We start from the raw sequence: 20,477 nt of genomic DNA, 5'->3' as shown, positions 1-20,477 counted from the left end.
ACCTGCTCAGACCTCTTGGAGTCAGTCCCAGAGCCCTTCAGGGCTCATGAGCCTCACCTGCTCTAAAGGAGGAAGGGAGAAACAGCAGCAACAGCACCAGGTACAGACACACTGAGGAGATTGGGCAGAGCCCTCTTTATTCTGCATCAGCTGCTCTCTGAGCACCCAGGGGCTCAGGATGTGTCCATGGTTTGCACGGTCTCATCCAACACCTCGAGCTCCAGCTGTACCACATTCTCTGTGAGAACAGCAGTTGTTCCTTTTTCACACTTGTACCTACCAAACCTAGTTAAGAAATGGGGCAAAATTAGTCTGGAACATGGTACAGAACAAAATTGCATTTAAAATTTTAGAACTGATCAGCTTTAGAAGTTCCCTATAAAAGTCCGAAGTAAAGGAATTGTGCTTACTGCAAAATCTAAACTGATTGCAATAACTGACAGAGTTGCAGATAAACCAGCAGCTTGAGGAAACTGGTTACAAAAACACTGCCGTGTAACTGGAAAGGTTTTTACTGAAATCAAGTGGGCTCTCAAAGTGGTGGGGGACATTTGTGCTACAAACCAAAGAACAAGCAATTTACTTATGTTTTGCAACTCTAGAATAATTCTTCCAATGTATCAGCCTCTGTTCAGCTGCTGCTCCAGCTGCTCATTTGCACTGTTTAGTTGAAACTCCTACAGACTAGAGATCACTGACAGAATTTGGTATTACTGAAAACAGGCCTTGCCAGGCAGAGCAGGGACCCACAAGAGCTTCAGGATTACTCACCTGTCCCCCTTTTTGTTGGCCACATCATATGGACGGAGGAAATCCAGCTTGTTCTTGCTGATGACACAGATGTCGATGTTGCTGCCAGAGCCCAGGTCGTTGTAGATGCCGGCTGCGATAGCATCTCGCACGAGCTGCTTGGCCTCCTCCTCCTGGAATGGTTAAAAAGCTGTCACTTTTTAGTGCTGGCATTTCCCAGGACTGTGTGTCCCTGTGCCTGCAGAGGTTGAGCTTGGAAGAGTAAGTGACACACCAAACCCTGCAATCACCAGGTACAATACTGCAATTAGTTAAGTTTTTACCACTTAAGTGAAACAAAAAAGGAACCTTGGCTACAGTAATGGATGTAACTGAGGCACAGTTACTAGTTCGAAGGAACCAGAGTGCAACAGTACCCATGTTACACAACAGCACTTGGGAGTATCTTTTACACAGAAACATTTCAAATTCATCAAAATATCCATTAAACTATTACACCAGATCTGTAAGCATCACATTCCCCCCCTCCCCAGTAACACATGACTGGTTGCTGTGGGGGCATCGGGACTGGCAGCCTTCCCTGGTCATTCCAGCAACACTGGCTCCCTCTGCAGCTCCCAGGCAGGGCTGGGGCTATTCCAAAAAGGCTGATGGAAAATATACCCATGCACAGCTAGGGCCAATCAGGAACCATCTGACATGGCCTCAGTTCCTGCCATAACCCAGGCTGGGGAACTCCTGGGGCAAAGGACAAATTTTCACTGACAGAGCCTGTGCCCTACAACCCTGCCCATGGCACCGCAGGACTTGCTGAGAGCCCAGAGCAGCCAGGGGATGTCCTGCACCCTCGGCTCCACTAAGTCCGTGCCCCATCACCTGGCCAAAGGGTGAGAATGCAAGGAAAACAGATTGTGTTTTAAATATATAAATATGGATGTATATACACACACACAGATCTTTTCAGTAGCCTAGAAAGTACAAACCAGAGAATAAAAGACTCCTTACATTCTCTCAAAGGTGTGTAACTTACTTGAAAACACTGACTAGAGCTGCCTGTTCCAGTACAGAAACAGTAAGACTGGAACACATCCATGGGCACAGAGGTGGGGACTCATTTTGTCCCCAGCAGTTGTGTTGTGAGCAGCAGTTGCTCCTCAGCTCACCCAGTGGATCCTGCCGGAATGCTGAGGCTCCCAGGCTCACTCCTCATTGCTTTGCTGCTATTTCACACCTTGGAATAATCTTCTGCCACCAGACACGAGGAACAAGAGATGGGGTCAGCGCTGAATTTGATAAATGCAGCTTTTTCCAGTGTGCCTCATTTTCCCAGCCTGTCTGTGCCAGGACCCCGCCACGTGACAGCAGCGGTGCCAGGAGCAGCAGCTCCAACTGCAGCTGCTCCAGCCCCGAGTGCAGCTCAAGAGGAGCCCAAAATTAGCTCAGCTCCTGCCTGCCTGCACCCAGGGCCTGCCCTGCACTCCCTGGTGCCCCTCTGGAACAGTGGGAATGACAGTACTCCTGTGCCAACAGCCATAGGAGCAGGGCACAACTTCCAGTGAACTACAGAAACAGCAGCAATTCTTATGTCACTCCCAGTTTAACCACTATTACTCTTTATTAAAAAAAAAAAAAATTGCATTACGCTTCCTACCAAGCTGACTACAACAATACAGCCATGCTGCAAAAATAACTTCTGTCCCTTTCCTTCAGTGTTTTGGGCAATAAAACCCTGGTAAGCAAGTAATTCCTCACTCAACTGACAGAAGACCGTCAATGATTCTTTGCAGACTAAGGTTACTTTAGTACTACAGTGAAAGTAAATAAACCGAAGAAGTATGTGTAGATCTGTTTTAAGAATTAAGTGGTAGCAAAAGCAGAATAATTTTAAGCTATATGAGTGTAACGTGTAAGAAAAGCAGCTTAGGAAAACTACAGCAGATTGGTGGAGTTTGTTCCACTCTTCCTTTTAATTTCATCCTTTTAAGACAACACTGTAAAGCTCACAGACTCCTCTAATTTAAATTTGATTTGCTTTTAAAAATGTACTCTGTGACCCTGCTGTTATCAAAATAGTTCAAAAATACTCAAAGTGCAGTCAGAAGGGCTGAGCTGTAACTGCACTGAGGCAGCCACTGCATAGAGAGCCCAGGCTGTAACCTCAGCTTCTTCACTAACAGTGCAGCTCAGTCTGTGAACATGGAATAATTGTCATTTTTGAAAGCCCTGCCTCCGTGCTGCTTCCTGCTCCTCTTTTTACAATTTAGAAAGCTGAACAGAATAGCCACAAGAAAAACCTAAAGTATTCCTTACAGAGATCAGCAAGGTGGAGTTCAGCAAGGACTGCTATTTACAGTCACAAAATAGGGGGTTAGCAGGAAAGTGCTGACACAGTCCCAAGTACAGGGCCCTCAATGAGTCACTGTAATAATTAATCTTAAAAAACCCTAAAAGTTCAGAGTATATAAAAGGAGCACTTCCTGCTTTATGGTTGCAAAGACCAAGCTAACTGGGAATATCCTCCTCTGGGGCCCCCACTGCTCCTTAAATGAGATTACAGCCGAGTGATGAACTGTATGGCGAGGCAGCGGTGACAAGCAGCACTTTATGGAGCGATCTGTCTGTCCCCATCACACAGCCCACAATGTGTCCCTGGACTCCAATGTGCAGCTCCATTTACCTCCGCATGACAAATGGGCAGCGCTTGGCAAAGGCACAGCGAGGTCCAGCGCGCTGTAATGGTCAGCACAGCTGTGCTGTGGGACAGAGCCCAGTTCATTACAGTGACCGGCAACACAGCTTCCAAAGGGTGCCTGAGGAATAGGGCAGTAAAGGCTAAAATAAATAACTCAGCATGGAAAGCTAATCTGAAACAGTGTTTGATAAATTATTTATAACACAGACAATTGTCTGCATTTAATATTGGCGCTACTGGTAGCGTCTTTAAAAGATGATTTATGTGTTGTAATGCCATTAAGCTTTATATGGGCCCACTGCTGGCTATAAAGTCTGCTGAGATTTAGAGAATGAGTTTTAAACTGTCACTGCAACATCATAGTAGATAGAGCCTGTATTAAATCTTTACTTTAAACCTGTTATCTGGAGAGTTGCAGTTTGCAGACACTCAGAGCTGATGGATTACCTCTCACAGCTGCTCTGCCACAAGTCCCAAACAGCACCGAGAAGCAACTTTTACACATTATTCTTGTATATGACTTGGATCAACTTTCTCTTCTCACTTAAGCAATTTCCAAATTTCAAGTGCTACTGAAGGGAAAAAGAGACTTTCTTACAGGAGATGAGGCTACTTCTATATTATATTAATACTGTCTTCACTAATAACCTGTAAACAAGTTTATCATTATGCTCCAGCAGCAAAGGGAGCAGCTGGAATGGCTTTGTGAACATTATTTCCTCAACATTTCCTAACTTCACAAGCAAGTTACACAGGAGATGTCTTTTCCAGATTTCAGAACTTTAGAAAGTACTAGGTTTTTTTCCTAACTCTTACCAAAATAAAATTAATCCCTTCTGCAGGTCACCAGGAGATGCAATACATGGTGCAGTTCTCCTAAGTAATTCTTAGAAAAATTTGAAATGCAGTGCACAATCAGTATAAAATGAACATAAGCAAGCAAATATTTTTGTATAAATAAACAAGTGCAAATACTTATCATAACAGTCTTTTACAACAATGAGATTTGTAGAAATATTATCATAGAAAAAGTTGATCCTACTTAAAATGAGAATCTGCAAGACTTGTGTGGGAAGAAAAAAAAACCAGAAGCTTCAGGAAGGACAATGACAATAAAAAAATAAATCTATAAAGCAGTGTTGGGAATCTGGGACTAGAAAGCAATACCTCTTGAAGGACAGAAGCACCTACAGGAGCATAAATAGACTCTGGAAGAGAATAAGCAGCATATGGGGAGTGAGGGGCTGGGGTGGAGATCAGCCTGTAACTGGAAGAGATGCTGAAGTCTGCTTTTAAGTCCAAAGAGAACGACTCTGAGAAGCAAAGGACTTTGTGTTTCTTGTAAGGGAAGGCTGGAAGGCTCCAGCAGCAAGAATGGATTTGGTTTGGCTGTCAGGAAAGGGGCTGGCACGTGTCATTTAAACCACTCAGGTTTAACAAGTCTCCCCCCAAAAAGTGCATTTCCAGTGCTGCCTTAGAATAAGGAATGACACAACTTGTCTCTCAATTTTTTTTTTTTCAGATCTATGCATTTTATGTCAGGTTCATTGTGACTGAAGTGTCAGTAAATGTTTATTTTTCTAATAATTTTCTGGTAAGAACTTTCCAAATAAACTGCTCAGGAGCCCCTAATTATTATTCTCAGAGCTAACAGTTTTTCCCATTCTGAGGAAGCTGCCTGTGAGCCCAGGCTCATCCCCACCCCCTCTCTGATATCATACACCACCAGTATAATAAACCACGTTAATATTTCATACCAGGGTGAAATATGCTGGAGTATCAATTCAACATCTGCTGTCTTTAGGGTACTGGCGTCCCGCAGAGACACTTTCAATTTGTAATTGAGTTCTATACTGAATTAATCAGCAGTTTATCTTTTTTAGTAAAATAATGTCTTCCCCACTAACCTGGATTTACATTAACAATTTATGCCAAATTACCTGCCAAGACAAGAAACTTATATGATTCGGAACTACTATTCAATAACGTTAGTTGCTGTATGTCATTCCCTACACGGGGATTAGTACAATCCATATTTCCAATGGCACAGAATTAAATTACAAGCTCTTCTTGCAACTGTGGGATTTCTTTTAATACTATTCCCATTCTCTGAACTAAGAATGATTACAAAAACTCATCCATCACTTCTTACATATGGGTAAAGTTCATGGGTTTTTAGGGAACTGATTCTCAAAATGGGAACTGGCTCAACAACACCAGAGCTGTAAATCCTGCCAGGCTGCAACTCCTCCTCTGGCCCCACTGTGCTGCTCTACAGTAACACACCGACCCTTAGCCACCCAAATATGCAAACCCTGCAGAAGACTAGGTTAAAGTTACTTTATATTACTGCATATAAAAAAATTAATATCAAGCAATAACGTGTCTGGCTTCAAATAAAGCAAACTCTGCTCATCTGACTATTGCTTTACCTCTGACAAAAGGATGGACGGGAATGAAGATCAACATTTTATTTGGAAAAGAAGCCTTGGGCCCTCTGGTAATGTATCCTTCCTAATACACCAAAATGCTCCATAAAGCCCAGGCTGGCTCCCTCCTCCTCGTCCTCCTCCTCCCTGTTCCCTCACAGCAATTGCCCTCAGCCCTGCCGGCCCTCGCCGCAGGAGCAGCACTCGGGCTCCGTGCCATGTGAAATATTTTCCAGTACATTTTGCCCATGTTCTGCAGTTATGGGAGATATACAAACTGGAACAATTTAAACTGGAACACCTGCTCCTGAGAAATGCATCAAAAATAATTACCTGTCCTCCCCCTACCCTGCGCAGTGAAATGATCTCTTAACACAGAGCCCTGCTTCTGGCCAGCTTGTCTACATTATTACAGACAAAGTTTAAGTGTTACTTTCATAAAAGTGAAGAAATTGTTGCTCTTTGTCATGCAGCAAGGCCCAATTTACACAAAGGTAACATTTATTTCCCTTGATACAGTCTGCAAACAGCAAACTGGAAGGCAGCACTACTGGGTGGGTATCTCTGGGAACTCGGACTGGTGCTGCCGGCAGTGTCCCACCACTTCAGCACACAGACCGGGCTTTCTTCCATTCAGAAAGCACACCACAAAACACCTCACCTGCAACCCCAGCCATGCCAGAGCATACCTAGCTGGCATATTCCAAATCAGCCCAGATTTCCTGTTTAACACTAGTTCCACAAAGGAAATCAATCCCGGGCACAATTCTGTGAAAGATGATGAAAACAGTACAAACTGTCCAACATGTCAGGCAGAAACCAGGTTGCCACAGGATAATTGTGATCTAACCGAAGAATAAGGAACAGGTATGATAAGCCTTTATTTTCTAGCTGACTGTATGCACTAACACCTGATATTTACCCATGGAAATCCATGTCTCCAGGAGACACGAACACAGCTATGTCAGGAAAGCTGAAAACTGCAGTGCCACAAGCTCTGGCAGCAAGGAGTGAGGATATGCCACTAACAGCCTCAGTTCCTGTCACTGGATAATGAAATACACAGATACACAGGGCACAGAAACACAAAGTCCTGATTTTTGCTCACCAACTCAGATTCCCCCCCCCCGCCCCCCATTTACTTAATTCCATGTTTGACACCAACAGGGGTTCAAGTATCTCAGGCTGGCTCTCCAGCCTAACTCCCATAGTCTGGCTTGATCTCCATTGTCTGCTGCCAGAGTGGAGCCCACAAACCTCCCAGCAAGTGGTCACCGTCCTGCGGAGTCATTAAAGCTGCGGTGTCAGCTGGCAGGATCAGCCACGGCTGCCACACCTGAGCCCGAGAGCTGATCACCATCACTAATGAACACAGGGCTCATCTGCAGCTTGTCACTGCTCCCGAGCCCCCGTCACACAGACACAGGCGACAAGACTGGGGAGACAACTATTGCTGAAGATTAGAGACTTTTGACAGATTCCAAAAATAGCTCAGTATTATTGTCAGTAGTTAATAAACAAAAATAATTCCACCATATTGAGGGACAGTAGGAAACGTGAGCACAGGAACATTTTAAGGATCTATGTGTCAGCTGCTTAAAAATGGAAGAAAGTGACATGTTTTCATAATATTTTGTAGTGTGCCTGATGCATTTTTTTACTGAAATAAGAGGTGCACAGTGAAAGCTGCATTCAGTCTACTTTGCATTTCAACACAGCAAAGATCCCAGAGCGCACGGAGCATCCCGAGGAAAGTGCTCTCCGTGCCTCAGCTGCTTCACTCAGGGATAAGGGGCTACTCAGAAGTACCTCAAAAACCACTTCTCCCAAACCTGCCTGACAAACTGCTCGGCCAATTGCTCCCAGCCCACGTAGGTCCCATTCGAACAGGTGAGCCGAAGCCACCACAGGTAACCCAAGCACACCCAGGGGACCACCCCCTCTCCAGTGGGACAGCAAGCTGCAGGTTTTGGGACAGCACAGCTGCTGCAGGACCGAGAGGGCCTGTGCTCCACGTGGAACACACTCAGAACAGTCCCTTCTTTTTCATCTATTCTTACCCTCTAGGATGTTTTTGGTTTTATTCAGTACCACTTGATTTCCTACCACACTTAAGAAATGGTATAATAAATGACTGTAAACATAATCTCACACATTTGTAGTGATCTATCCTAGAAATAATTATTAAATATCTGCCAGACTATCTCCTATCTCCTTTCTTCCACCTATTCTGCTCCTGAACGCATTACACTCCAAGATTTACTTTCTTTTCCTTGCAAAAGCATTTTCTGTGGCTTCTGATTCTCTTCCTTTTGGAGCCTCTTATTATTAAACCTGGATGTTTTGATGAAATACAGAAAAGAAATGAAGTTACAAGCAGCCTTTCATTGCTTAAACAAGAAGTCTACAACATAGCCCCAGTGTACATCAAGTAATTCTACAGACAAAATGCTCCTACTTTCCAAACACCAGAAATCAAATACCAGAAGAAAATACATCCCCTCCCCATCGCCTGAGGAATTCTACCACCACAGGATAGAAAAACCCAGAATTCCAGCGTTTAATACTGTAGACTTTTTTTTCCCCCAGTTCACGATGCTTTCCATATCCACCGACTCAGAGTATTTCTTTGCTATTGTTTAACACCAGAAGGCACAAATGCATTTACAAAATGACTGTAAGGTTTAAAAACCAGTGGTGACTCTACTGGAAGAAAAATTGGCTACAATGAAAGATCTAAGCTCAAAACACTCCATTAGATGTGCTGTTCTTCCACTTACGTTTTTTTAAAGTAGTCTATAGCTGCCTACATGACAGATTAATATTGTTCCACAGTAGTTAGGTGCTTGGCATTACATTTTTGAAGCATCTACAGGCCTTCAGGGCTGAAAGTGTTACCATCCTCAGCGATCTATAATGGTTCCTCTAGAGGCCAGCACTCCTTCCCAACAAACCCTGCCTACATAAATCAGGCTGCACAAGTGGCACTCGGGGACGTCACCATCCATCTCCACAGCTCCTCTGAAGGATGTTGGGTAAAGATCATCTCCCAGCACTGCAGCCAGGGAAAGGACCATCACAGTTGGCACTGATAAAGCATGTGCTACTTAAATCTGAAGACACACTAAGTCTATGGAAAAAAACACATCCTGCTGGTGTTAGCATGCCTCAGGCACTGGGAGAAGCTTCAGCAACTCATCTTCAAAGGGCAGAGAGCCAGGGCTCTAGAAACCTGCAAAAATTGGCTAAGCCTGCAGTCTTTTTTTATTTTATTTTTTTTTTTTTTTAGTTGAGCATCTTCAAAGTCTATGATTCTAACTGTAGGGCACAGCAGCTGCCACTGCAGATTTGATCCTCTCAGCTTTTGGCAGCTCTCAACTTGAAATTCTAGCAAAAGAATTTTTCAAGTTGCTATTATTGCCTGTCATGGATTTATAAATATTGTGCACTATCTGCTGTGGCATGGCTCTCCTGGGACACCAGTGCATGCCAAAAGCATAACAGAATGAAAAACAGTTCCTATTCTTCAAATAAATGCTAATTTTTTTTTAACTGTGCTCACACGATGCGTTTGGTGATCAGCTTCAATAGTACAGAATATATATCAGAGGCAAAAAAGCTGATTGTCTTTTCCAGTAGTATTCAGCTGCTACTTTCATTAAGCTTGTTTAATTACATTCCAGATGCTAATTTGCAAGTTGATACCAGAGGGTGCAGGACAGTTTGCCTTTGAATCATTTTTCTGTGATGTGATGGTCTTGAAGCACACCACTACCCTCCAGTAGCCCTAGGAAGCTATTCTGACAATTAGTGCAAAAGAAAGGAGCACTGATCTTGACAGAAAAATAATAATTTTCTACGTATTTTATTAATCTCCAGCAATTTTAAGTTTATCTTCATTGCCATTTCATAACAAGTTTTATGTAAAATATATATAGCATACTTTGATTTAATTTGGATTAATTTCAATAGAAATATTTGTTATTTTATTAATTTACAAAAAAAAAAAAAAAACAAAAAAACCAACAACAACAAAACCAACAAACGACATCTGACTTGGAAGGTAAGTATTATAAACTCACAGCCATAACAGAATGTGAGGAAGTGTTTAAGAGTACAGCTGAGCTTTATCACCTGAAACTTTGCTGGTTTGCATAATACAATTCCTGAACTGTTATTAGATAACAGATTATCCAGAAAAACCAAAGGAAGGGTTAAGGTGCATGCAAGACTCAAAGATCCAAACATCTATTTCAGCAAATTGGTAGGTTGCATTTCTACATGCTTGTTATAAGTGACTATCTGCTGCCACTTACGGTTGTGTGTGAAGACAGTTTAATGAGGATGACCTTTCTAAATAGGAAAATTTGAGATTTACCAGTTTTTGGTGCCTTTTTCGGTTACTCTTACACAAGAAATGACTTAAAATACAAGCTTGAAAGCTAGCTGAAAATAAATGAAAATTTTAGTTCCACAGCACGGCTCTTTGCCATTTGTATCTTGGAAAGAGGACTATTGTGCTGTAGCTGTTGATTCCAAGGATTTGCAGTCCGTGTTTTCAGTGGAATGGCACGCATGCCAAGTGCACAGTCACACAGGAGGCTGGAAAAGGAGACTCTCTCATTCTTACAGCAGCACGAGGCGAGAGGGAAAAACAGAGTCTTCCTCTCTCTCTCATGCCTCTATCAGCCATCTGGTGTGAGTATCCTTCCCAGAGACACTTGGGAGCCTATTAAACATATCCCAATATATCTGATAACAATCGTAAATATACTAGAGACCAAAAGTCCAGTGTCTTCAGATGCTGCCTAAATCACAGGAATCCTGATCCCACTGTCTGTAACTTTGCACACCTACAACTCTTGCTTAGGTACTGACAGGAGAGGGGCCAGGGATAACTGGAAAACTGCTTCTTACTAATGCTTAAGCAATTAACTAACGGCAAACTTCTTAAAACAAGGTGGGGGGTTGACTGGTGTTTTTTTAATCTGCTGGAATTGCACATCATGATTTGTCAGGAGATGTACCAAGGTACAACAGATTATCTCACATTTTAAACTTCATTTACCAGCTTTATAGAGAGGAACTCTGTGGATTTATGGGACCATCACCTAAAACCACAGTGCACTTGAGGGGGATGAAAATGACCCACAGCAGCTGCATTACAAAAATGAGGAACATCTGAAGACCTCTGCTGATGTAGACTAACCTTTTTCCTTTCCTACATCATTCAATAATACTGAAGAGCTCCAAGGGTTTTTTTTTATCTGCCTTTTAGGCTGAAATTATTGCAACAGTTACAAGTCATTTTTAATGGGTCCAATTTCAATCCTGAGTTCAATTCTCATTTTTTCTTTACGGTGGAATTATTAATCAATTGGAATGAGAAGGAGCGTTCACAGAAAGTCTGAAGAGATTAATGTGGTTTAAGAGGACTTGACATTCCTGATGCATTTTATGAAATACAGCTACAGAAAACCCTGTAATTGTTTTGGAGTTATTTTCATCAATAGAAAGACAACTGGGTTCTCAAGGTTTAGATCAGCAGCATGGTGTAACCAAATGCAAGAAACATTACAGAAAATACAAAAATAATGCACTGCATTCATTTGTAACATTCATTTGTAACTGATCTTTCATGACACTCCAGCTTTTAGCTTTCCTGAATGATTCTTTATAACAACAATCAAGCATTTTCCATTTTTTATCAGTATGATCAGCAAAACACAATCTTATGAGTCTTCTGATAATCAGCTTTTAAGTAGATATTAGAAGTGCAAACACTAGTTCTGAACATACCCAGTCAATCAGAATTGTTTTATGCAATACCTGAACACTTTTTGTTGCATTCTCTTTTCAAGATGGAGAAAGAAAGACAGACTGACAGAAAAACAACAATATTGACTGTGCAAGGGCTGGTAAATTTCTGAAGTCAACTATAATCAGTAAGCTGTATGTTTTTAAAGCCTTCACCTACATTCAAATCACACATTTTCCCAAATAAAAATACAGCTTCTTGCAAATTTATTTATTTTACCCATGAATTTTTACAGTTTTGCAGTAAGCTGACATTAGTACATTTTAAGTGCAGCAAAACTGGAGCAGATTTAACTTTTTTAGAGTTTCAAACCTCCTAAATTCTTATGATCATAAGGATTGCTGAGGGAAGAAACACTGACGTTTAAAAAAACCCGAGACTTACCTCCATGTCGGGTTTGTATTTATCTTCAAACACTGCCATGGCCGCGAGCGATCCAGAACCTGTGATGACAACATCAGGACACCCCTTTAGCCAGTGGACTTAGGTATGGCACCTTTTTTTAGAGAAAAATATAGTAAATCTCAGGAGCACAAACCAGACTGAAGCCTACTTAGCTTACTCTTCACTGTACAGTGTCTACACTAAGTCAGCACCTGATTTAATCCTAGGGGTACAGCTTGTGTGCACAGACTCAGCATAGGCCCATCCTGGCAGCCTTTCCCTTTTTACTGTTTTTAACATAAGACACAAAAACGAGGTTGGAAACAGAGAGCTAAGGGAATGCCATAGTTTGCAGTCCCTAGTCCTACATCCATCCCGCCCCACTTCCGTGCCTGCCCCTGTTAGAGGGGTGCTGGGATGAGGAGAGGGCTCCAAGCCTGGGGACGAGCAGCCCAGCAGTGCGAACGGGGCAGGGGGCTGCTGCCACAAGTGCATTTCCCCCGTAGTTGTGAACAGTTAATTGTGCTCCTACTTTGTGCCATTATTTCTACACTGAACAATAACAGCTGAACAAAATGCCAGAGACAAAACCAGGAGTTTAACGTTCCCTCTCCAGAAGGAAGCAGGTACAAGTGCAGTGATGGAACAGGAGCCATCTCTGCCCAAAGCACTGTGACTGCAGGGTAATAAATGTGCTTGTTTTTCAGGAATTAACACAAAAAGCAGGATGGTACTACTTGAACCTGTAAACTTGCTTTGTTCAGAAAGAGTGAGTCTTCAGGAAGATTTTCTTGTCTGTCGGTGGCCCTACCCATATTTCAGAGAGCACTACTTTTGGGGAGTGAATAAAGTTACCTGCAATTTTTTACTCCAATTAGAAGATTTTTTGGCATTTATTACTTTTTAACTTGTTTTGCATAGTGCTATCTGTTTAGCTGGGTCACAGAGAAAGCCATATTTCCTATTTAAAATGATTTGTGTATATCGCTTGACCACCTCAATGGTTTAGTGAAAGCAAAAGGCAGCGATTAAACAGTTTCAAATGAGGTGTCCTGCTGATTTTATCAAGTCTGCTGAATGTATAATGAAAAAGGAGAAGCTGACAGTGACACTGTTGAGAAAATACAGACTACCTTAGCTGAACCATTTAAGGAGGTCCAATTATAGATCAAATTTAAAGGGTTGAAGCAGCAGATTTACAGACACAAATCAATGAACATGGTAATCCCAATGAATATGACAGATATTCCTGTTACAGAATATTGCTGTGGTTGAGGATCATTACCTTTACAGTATCAAATACATCACATCTAAAAGCAGTAGGACACTCTAAGTGTGTACTTGTATTACAGGCAATGACAATTCATTTACACCTTGGAGCAATACACAACTCCATTTCTTAAATGCTGAAACTGAGAATAAAGAAGATTTTTAAGCAACTAATAGCAAAACTGAACTGCTGATGCAAACAGCTGATATCACAGAACAAACCACAAATAAAAGGAATTTTACTGACCCTGCAAACAAGGTCAAAATAAAGCGTGTGCCAAAACAAACAAAGGACCTGAATGGTAAAATAAAAATTCTTTTGGAATTACATAGGAATATTTGTAATGAGGAGGAAAAAAAAAAAAATCTGGTCTACGGTCTCAAACCAAGCCCACGTTCTTGCTACACTCAAATGAAGGCCTACCGTGAGCTGAGTGGGAAGACCCAAAGCCGGAAAACAACCGTATTCTTGGGAAAGGTTAACAAAATCAGAGTACAAAGAGTAGAAAATGTGCAAGAAAGAAAGTATAAAATGTAATATCTGACTGAAATTACTACATTAGCTATCTAGGTGGGAAAAAGTGATCTTAATTTCTTAACACTTCTACTGACAAATAAAAATTATTGATAACACAATTGCATACATGGCTCAGGCTGGTTATTTCCTCCAGCTCCTTCTAAAAAGAAGTTCCCAAAAGAACCTACTCCCAAAATCAGTAACTTAAAGAAGAAAAAAAGAAAAAGGAAAAAGGCGAGGGGAATCTGATGTTACAGTACATGAAATCCTTTGTACATAAAGAATTATGCTTAATTATTTATCTCACTACGTTACCAAGACACAAATAAATGCCAAATCTACTCTCAACCTTAAATAAATAAATCCAGACAGTCCTATAATGTAAATTTTCAGAGAGTTGTTGAAAGTCTTAACTTAATTAAACCTACATGTAGACATTTACATCTGAAAACCAAGATCCTAAGGAGGTTCTAACAGAACAGGAAGCTGGAAAAGCTGAATAAACTTGCTTCATTTTTTCTCTAGTGCTTATAAATCCTAAACATAAGCTTTATAAGCTTGCATTTAAAATTTGCCTTAGCAAAAGCCTCCCAGCACAGCTAAGCATTCTCTGAAAGAATAGATTTTCCTGATCTTAAATAGCACAATGAAAATTCTTCACTGTTCCCAGCACCAGATGTAAGCCCTGTGTTTTCAGAAACACCAGTCAACGCATGCATCCGAGTGTCTCTGTCAAAACAAAGCATGTTTGACAACAGCAACAGGAATTGTTGTGAAAAACCCTCCTGCTATGCAGACATCCCCCTGGAGCACAGAACTGAGCAAAGCCCACCTGCACTGCTGGGACTGGCCCTGGACATGCAGCCATGGACAGCTGCTCCTGTGGTGAGAACTTCACTGTCCCATTGCACTGATCTCCCTCTCCTTGTAAATTCCACACACTGTCCAAACAACCCCAAAATGTTCCAACTACTCCAACTGCCTTGTGAAAGCTGCATTGTGACAGGAGAGCGGGCAATAAAACTGGGAACTTAAGTAAACACTGCAAGTACGGTTTTCTTATTGCAGTTCCTATAAAAACACAGAAAACTTGGATATTAAGGGTCTATGGAGAACTTGTCTGTATGTGGGGAAACAGCTGCTCTCTTGTCCGTGCACTTGGTGCCCACCAATAATTCATTTTTAACAAGCATGCTTTGCCTTTATGCAGAAACAAGCTTCACAATTCCCAAACATAATGTCTGGAGAAAGATAAAATCCAAACACAGCAAAACACCATCCATTATCTTGGGATGGATTTCCCACTTCATGCGCATGGTAACTGATTTAAGTCACTACCAGTTCAGATTCAGCAGCAGTTCAACCTCAAATCCATTAAACTTCCAGGAAAGCTGTGTGATAACATGTCATTAAATAATGTCTTTACCTGAGCTCAAAGTAACACCAAACCAGGTATTTATCTTAGGTAAGATTTCAAACTAAGCTCTGTAGAAACAGGCAATTTTCTTTGTTGGATTTTTTTTTTCCACATGTTTAAAGTTTCTCTCTCTTCTGTGTGTGAGCAATAGGAATAATTAAAACAAAGGATGATTAGTAAAGTCATAATTTATTTGTATTATACAGCATTCAGGAAAAAACCCTTTCAGACCTTTAAAACCCACTAACTGCTAGGAATGCTTACACTTAACAGAAGTAAAAAATGCCATCTCAATTCCAAAGAACTTATTTTGCGTATATTTTCAGTAAGCGACACTTTAGAACCAAATATTCAGGAAGTATTAACCTAATATCTACACACGAAAAATATTGACTGCAAACAAATTCTACATAACTACAGAAGCTGAGACGTAAAGCTCTACTCAGAGGCAAAGGCTTTCCAGTCTCCTGATTAGCATGAACCAGGTAAGTTATGAGACGATAGAGAATTTATTGTTTTCTTCTTTAAGTAACACTGGTCTTTTCCTGAATTTTCCCAACTAAGTTGTTAAATTTTCTGCATGCAACTGTAATAAATTTACTTTAAAAATACCACCTGGTCTTCACTGGAGCAGTTGTACCACTTGAGTGTTGATTTAAAGTGAAAGATAATTATTGATATGTAGCAAAAAAGTGCAGCTCACAATAATTTTCGCTGTGAATTACAACTGCAGGAGCTTTTCTAAAGCACATGCACTGTATCTTTTCAGCAGAACCTTCACTCAAGACAAGTTCTTATTGCTAAGTACAGTCCATCTCCTCACCCACGGACCTGTTTGCTGCCACACCAGAGGATGTGCAGAGCTTTGAGAGCAACATTTAGCACTTCCTAATCCATCACTGCCAGGGCTCCCTGACAGGGCATTTATTCACACGAACTCATTGTTACTCAATTTGCTGCTCATCCCAGGTAAGAATTCAGTGATCTCGGCAGCCTCTTGGATTGGGATCATTTTTCAGCGTGGCTCCTGGCTGGGGGCTGGCTTCCAGCAGTGGGAGTTCTTGCTCTGCAGCACGACACTGCCACTGCATGAAGAGCTGATTTATGAATATGAAGCACCACTGGCACCAGGGGAGCAGCTCCAGCCACGAGAGACTCCTGAACACTCCGCCGGCTTCCGAAAGCTCAACTACACACTTCAAGTGCTTTAATTTTATGCATGCATTTCATTAAAAGTCTTGGCCAGAAGCTTTCCTAGACAAGCCAAGCAATCAGACAATCTTGCATCGTTTGCTGAAATCCAATTTTGTTCTTTGTCAGCATAAACAGTTTAATTTGATGGTCTCACTCCTGAGTAAGCACTGTGTACCTTTTAAATCTCCCTTGAAAGGCAGAACACCACTCTGTCCATCCAGATATACCAGCACACCAAAATAAAACTCAACTTCTCAACCACCTTTCCTATTTAATACCGAATTTCCAGAAGTTAACTAGCCAAAAACACCTACCCTGACTTAATAAACCGCCTTTAGAACATTTAGGAAAAAACCGCCAACAAACAACAAATTAGTCTAAATAAGACTGAAATACAATTCCAACTGCTATCTCCAATTTGACTTTTGATAGTTTCTCTGCTGTCTCAATTCTATCTCCTCTATATGCATTAGCTAAGTTTTTGCTAAAACATATCCTGGTCACAGGGTGAAGTGTCAGTGCACCACGGGTGGGAAGGTGAGGGACACTGATGCTGAGAAGGGCTTTGTCTGTCAGCACGGCCAAAAAGAACGTGTGAGCACCAGCCACACACCTGGTACTGCCCACAGCAAGCCGGAGCTTAAACTACAAGGAACTTAATCCACTGATATTCTACTTCCCACTCGTTTGAACTTAGTCTGCTACTACGCTATTTTTGGGGAGGGAAAGAGGAGCGGCCAGGGTTTCCCGACAGGCTGCGTTTTAAGGCTTTTAAAAGCGAGGCAGGGAAGGCAGCATGCGGGGAGCGGCAGCAGCACACAGGAAAGCAGGGCAGGGAAGGCAGCAGCACACAGGAAAGCAGGGCAGGGAAGGCAGCAGCACACAGGAAAGCAGGGCAGGGAAGGCAGCAGCACACAGGAAAGCAGGGCAGGGAAGGCAGCAGCACACAGGAAAGCAGGGCAGGGAAGGCAGCAGCACACAGGAAAGCAGGGCAGGGAAGGCAGCAGCACACAGGAAAGCAGGGCAGGGAAGGCAGCAGCACACAGGAAAGCAGGGCAGGGAAGGCAGCAGCACACAGGAAAGCAGGGCAGGGAAGGCAGCAGCACACAGGAAAGCAGGGCAGGGAAGGCAGCAGCACACAGGAAAGCAGGGCAGGGAAGGCAGCAGCACACAGGAAAGCAGGGCAGGGAAGGCAGCATGCCGGGAGCGGCTCAGGGCAGCGGCTCCCGCAGCCCCGCTCGGCCCCAGCCCCGGCTCCGTGCGGCGGGCCCGGCCCGCCGGCGCCACCCAGCGGCCGCACGCCGCCACCGCAGCGCCCGGCCCGCTAATTGCGAGCGTTAATCAAGGCCTCTTTACACCGCTACCCGCCCCGGCTCCGAGAGCCAGCAGCACAACAGGAACATTCACCACCTCCAGCAACAGCCTGAGCAGGTGTTCTAGCCAAAGATGCCAGCCAGAAACAGAAAATATTAATGAGAATCTATAAATATGTATTTTCCCAACACAGAAAGCAGAAAAGCTGCACCAGGCACAGGCTGACTGATCTACTAATCTGATAACAGTTGTTTTCAGAGCAGTTTTCTGATCTATTTATTTGGACTTTACATTACACTTCCATGGCTCTACCAAAAACAAGTTTCCATTTAAAATTATCTGAGTTTGCCAAATGAAACTCAAGTTCCCCAAGTGAAATTTGTATGAGGCACGACTTAGGACCATCTGCAAATGAAGTTTCTGCGGAATTTTTTTTTCTTTTAGAAAGATTTTGGGAATCCTGCAATTCTTGTGCTTTAAGGTGTGGAGCACACACAGAGCAACGTTCCCAGCAGCAGTTTTCTGGCAGCTGAGTTTTGTCCCAGCCCACATTTGCGAAGAAACAGAACAGTGCACTTGCCCTATAAATACAGGTACAATTTTATCTTTGTAGTGTGAGGCCCGCACAGCTCCCAGCAAACAATGGCATTTAAATAAAACCACTTTAAGTACCAACCGTTCCCCCACGCCGTGCCCCGAGGGAGCAGCACTCACCCATAGTGACATAGGGCAGCTTGTCAGTCGATCCGTGGGGGTGGATGCTGTACAGGTGGGGCCCCGTGACATCCACTCCCCCCAGCACCAGGGAGGCTCCGATGTAGCCTTGGTACCTGGGAGCAATGTTTGTCTGTGAGTCCGAAGCCCATGACTCACTTGTGGCTGCTTAACACAATACAGGCATTTGAGAACTGTTCCACACCTACCTGGGTAACAGCTCTGTACTAAACAGGCTGCTTTTACCAGCTGGGAGCAATAAATTAAGAAATGTACTAAAATACAGCTTATTTCGGTGTCCAGCAGGCAATGATTCTATTACAAATCACAGGAAACTCCCAGTTTTACAAGCTTGCACGTTACACTATTACTGGCCCAGCCTTCTCACCACAAAGATACACAACAGTTTTCACGGGTGTGATGAACAGTGTATTAAACTAATACCCTTCTGTTTTTGTTGTGTGATCACTGCATCGCGGCACAACTAATTCCCTAAAACCACAGGCTCGATTTCTCTTCCATCTCAGTTCAAAAGCCCATGAAGCAAAGACCAATTATGAAATCCTTCCTGAAGTCTTGTTATGAAGTTTAAGCAGCCTGAGACAGGATGCCCCTTAAGCATTATTTAGTTTTACGAGCAGGGTTAATAAACAAGAAATCACTCAGTTACCTGAACAGCATCTGCTTGAGCATCCGATTGGCCGTGACAACCCGTGGGAGCCGTCCCGTGGACAGGGAGTGGAGCTCCAGGTTGGAGGAGATCAGCTGAGTTGTCATCTCAGTATCAGCAGCTGTTCCGGCACCGCAGCAACTGAGGAACGTGATGAGCAAATGAGGGAAAGGAGCCAGAAACCTCTATGCTTCATGCAACAAGTAGAAATTTTCTCATTGTAAAATTGAGGGATTTAAGTTCTCACACAGTCAGAGAGCATGAAGCAAGAGAGCCTGCTTAAGTGTAGGTGGAATACCATGAACCCCCAAGCCTTGCTAATAAATGATTATTTTGAAACAGAGCTTAACATTTACTGCTAGTAAAGAACACGGCTAAAAAACCCAGTACCAACACCATTACAAAATAACGTACATAATAAACAACTTACTACACAACAAAAAACTGCAATACTTACTAGATATTAGGGGAAATGAAGTGTATTTTCGAACAGTTCTTGTCAGCAACAACCATGCCCTCAGTTGCTCTCGTATCCGCTCCGAGGACGATGCCATCCTACAGGAAGGCAGAATTATTCCCAAAGCCGCGACCTCCACAGGGGCCCCCTTCCCGGGGGCGGCAGGGGGGTTCGGGATGGGGCCGGGCACACCGGGGGTGACTCAGCAGAGCGAGGCCTCCGCCGCGGGCCCGGCCCGGCCCGGCCTCGTCCCCCGCCCGCCTCACCTTGAAGATGACGCCGGCGATGGTGGTGCCGGTCTTGCGCGGCGCGGGCACCCGCAGCCCCTTCTGGACGAGCTCGGCCTCCAGCAGAGAGTTCCTGCAAGACAGGAGGCGAGTGGAGCCGGGATGAGGGGTCCCCCCGCCGGCCCCCGGCCCAGCCCCGCGGCCCCCGCACTCCCCCCGGCCCGGCCCGGCCCTGCCCCGCTCCCCAGCCTCACCGAGAGCAGTTGTCGAAACTGAAGCCGCCGGCGGGCGCGCGCAGCACCGACACGGCCGCCATGTTGGGACGGGCGGGGCCGCGAGCGCTTCCGGGGCAGCGAAATGGCGGCGGGGCGGGGCGGGGCTCTGGGGGGCGGGGCGGGGCGGGGCTCTGGGGGGCGGGGCGGGGCGGGGCGGGGCTCTGAGGGGCGGGGCGGGGCGGGGCGGGGCTCTGAGGGGCGGGGCTCTGAGGGGCGGGGCTCTGAGGGGCGGGGCTCTGAGGGGCGGGGCTCTGGGGGGCGGGGCGGGGCGGGGCGGATGCCCGGGGGAGTGGAAAGCGACCCGAAAGTGACCCGAAAGTGACCCGCTGTCAACGGAATGGTTCTACGAA

General features: G+C 44.0%; 1 protein-coding gene across 1 annotated transcript; it reads right to left on the bottom strand.

The window, feature by feature from the left end:
• Positions 1 to 112: 112 nt before the first annotated feature.
• On the bottom strand, positions 113 to 20,216 carry PSMB7 (proteasome 20S subunit beta 7). The gene is made up of 8 exons (XM_048325980.1): positions 20,107 to 20,216; positions 19,892 to 19,985; positions 19,626 to 19,723; positions 19,169 to 19,309; positions 18,499 to 18,614; positions 12,074 to 12,132; positions 772 to 923; positions 113 to 285 (listed from the first exon to the last, which is right to left on the bottom strand). The coding sequence occupies exons 1-8, from the start codon at positions 20,166 to 20,168 to the stop codon at positions 174 to 176; spliced, it is 834 nt and encodes a 277-aa protein (XP_048181937.1). The 5' UTR covers positions 20,169 to 20,216; the 3' UTR covers positions 113 to 173.
• Positions 20,217 to 20,477: the final 261 nt, after the last annotated feature.

This window comes from Corvus hawaiiensis, chromosome 21, assembly GCF_020740725.1.
Source record: "Corvus hawaiiensis isolate bCorHaw1 chromosome 21, bCorHaw1.pri.cur, whole genome shotgun sequence".
In the NCBI taxonomy this organism is placed as follows: Eukaryota; Metazoa; Chordata; class Aves; order Passeriformes; family Corvidae; genus Corvus; species Corvus hawaiiensis.
Note: the sequence above shows the minus strand (reverse complement) of the source record. Positions and strands in the feature narration are given on the sequence as shown.

Excerpts from the sequence above, each read along its gene's own strand:
- PSMB7 (XM_048325980.1), bottom strand. The coding sequence starts at position 20,168 with ATGGCGGCCGTGTCGGTGCTGCGCGCGCCCGCCGGCGGCTTCAGTTTC. Across the intron at positions 19,986-20,106 it reads AGTTTCGACAACTGCTCTCG|GAACTCTCTGCTGGAGGCCG; the intron begins GTGAGGCTGGGG and ends CCTGTCTTGCAG. Across the intron at positions 12,133-18,498 it reads GCTGCCCTATGTCACTATGG|GTTCTGGATCGCTCGCGGCC; the intron begins GTGAGTGCTGCT and ends TTGTCATCACAG.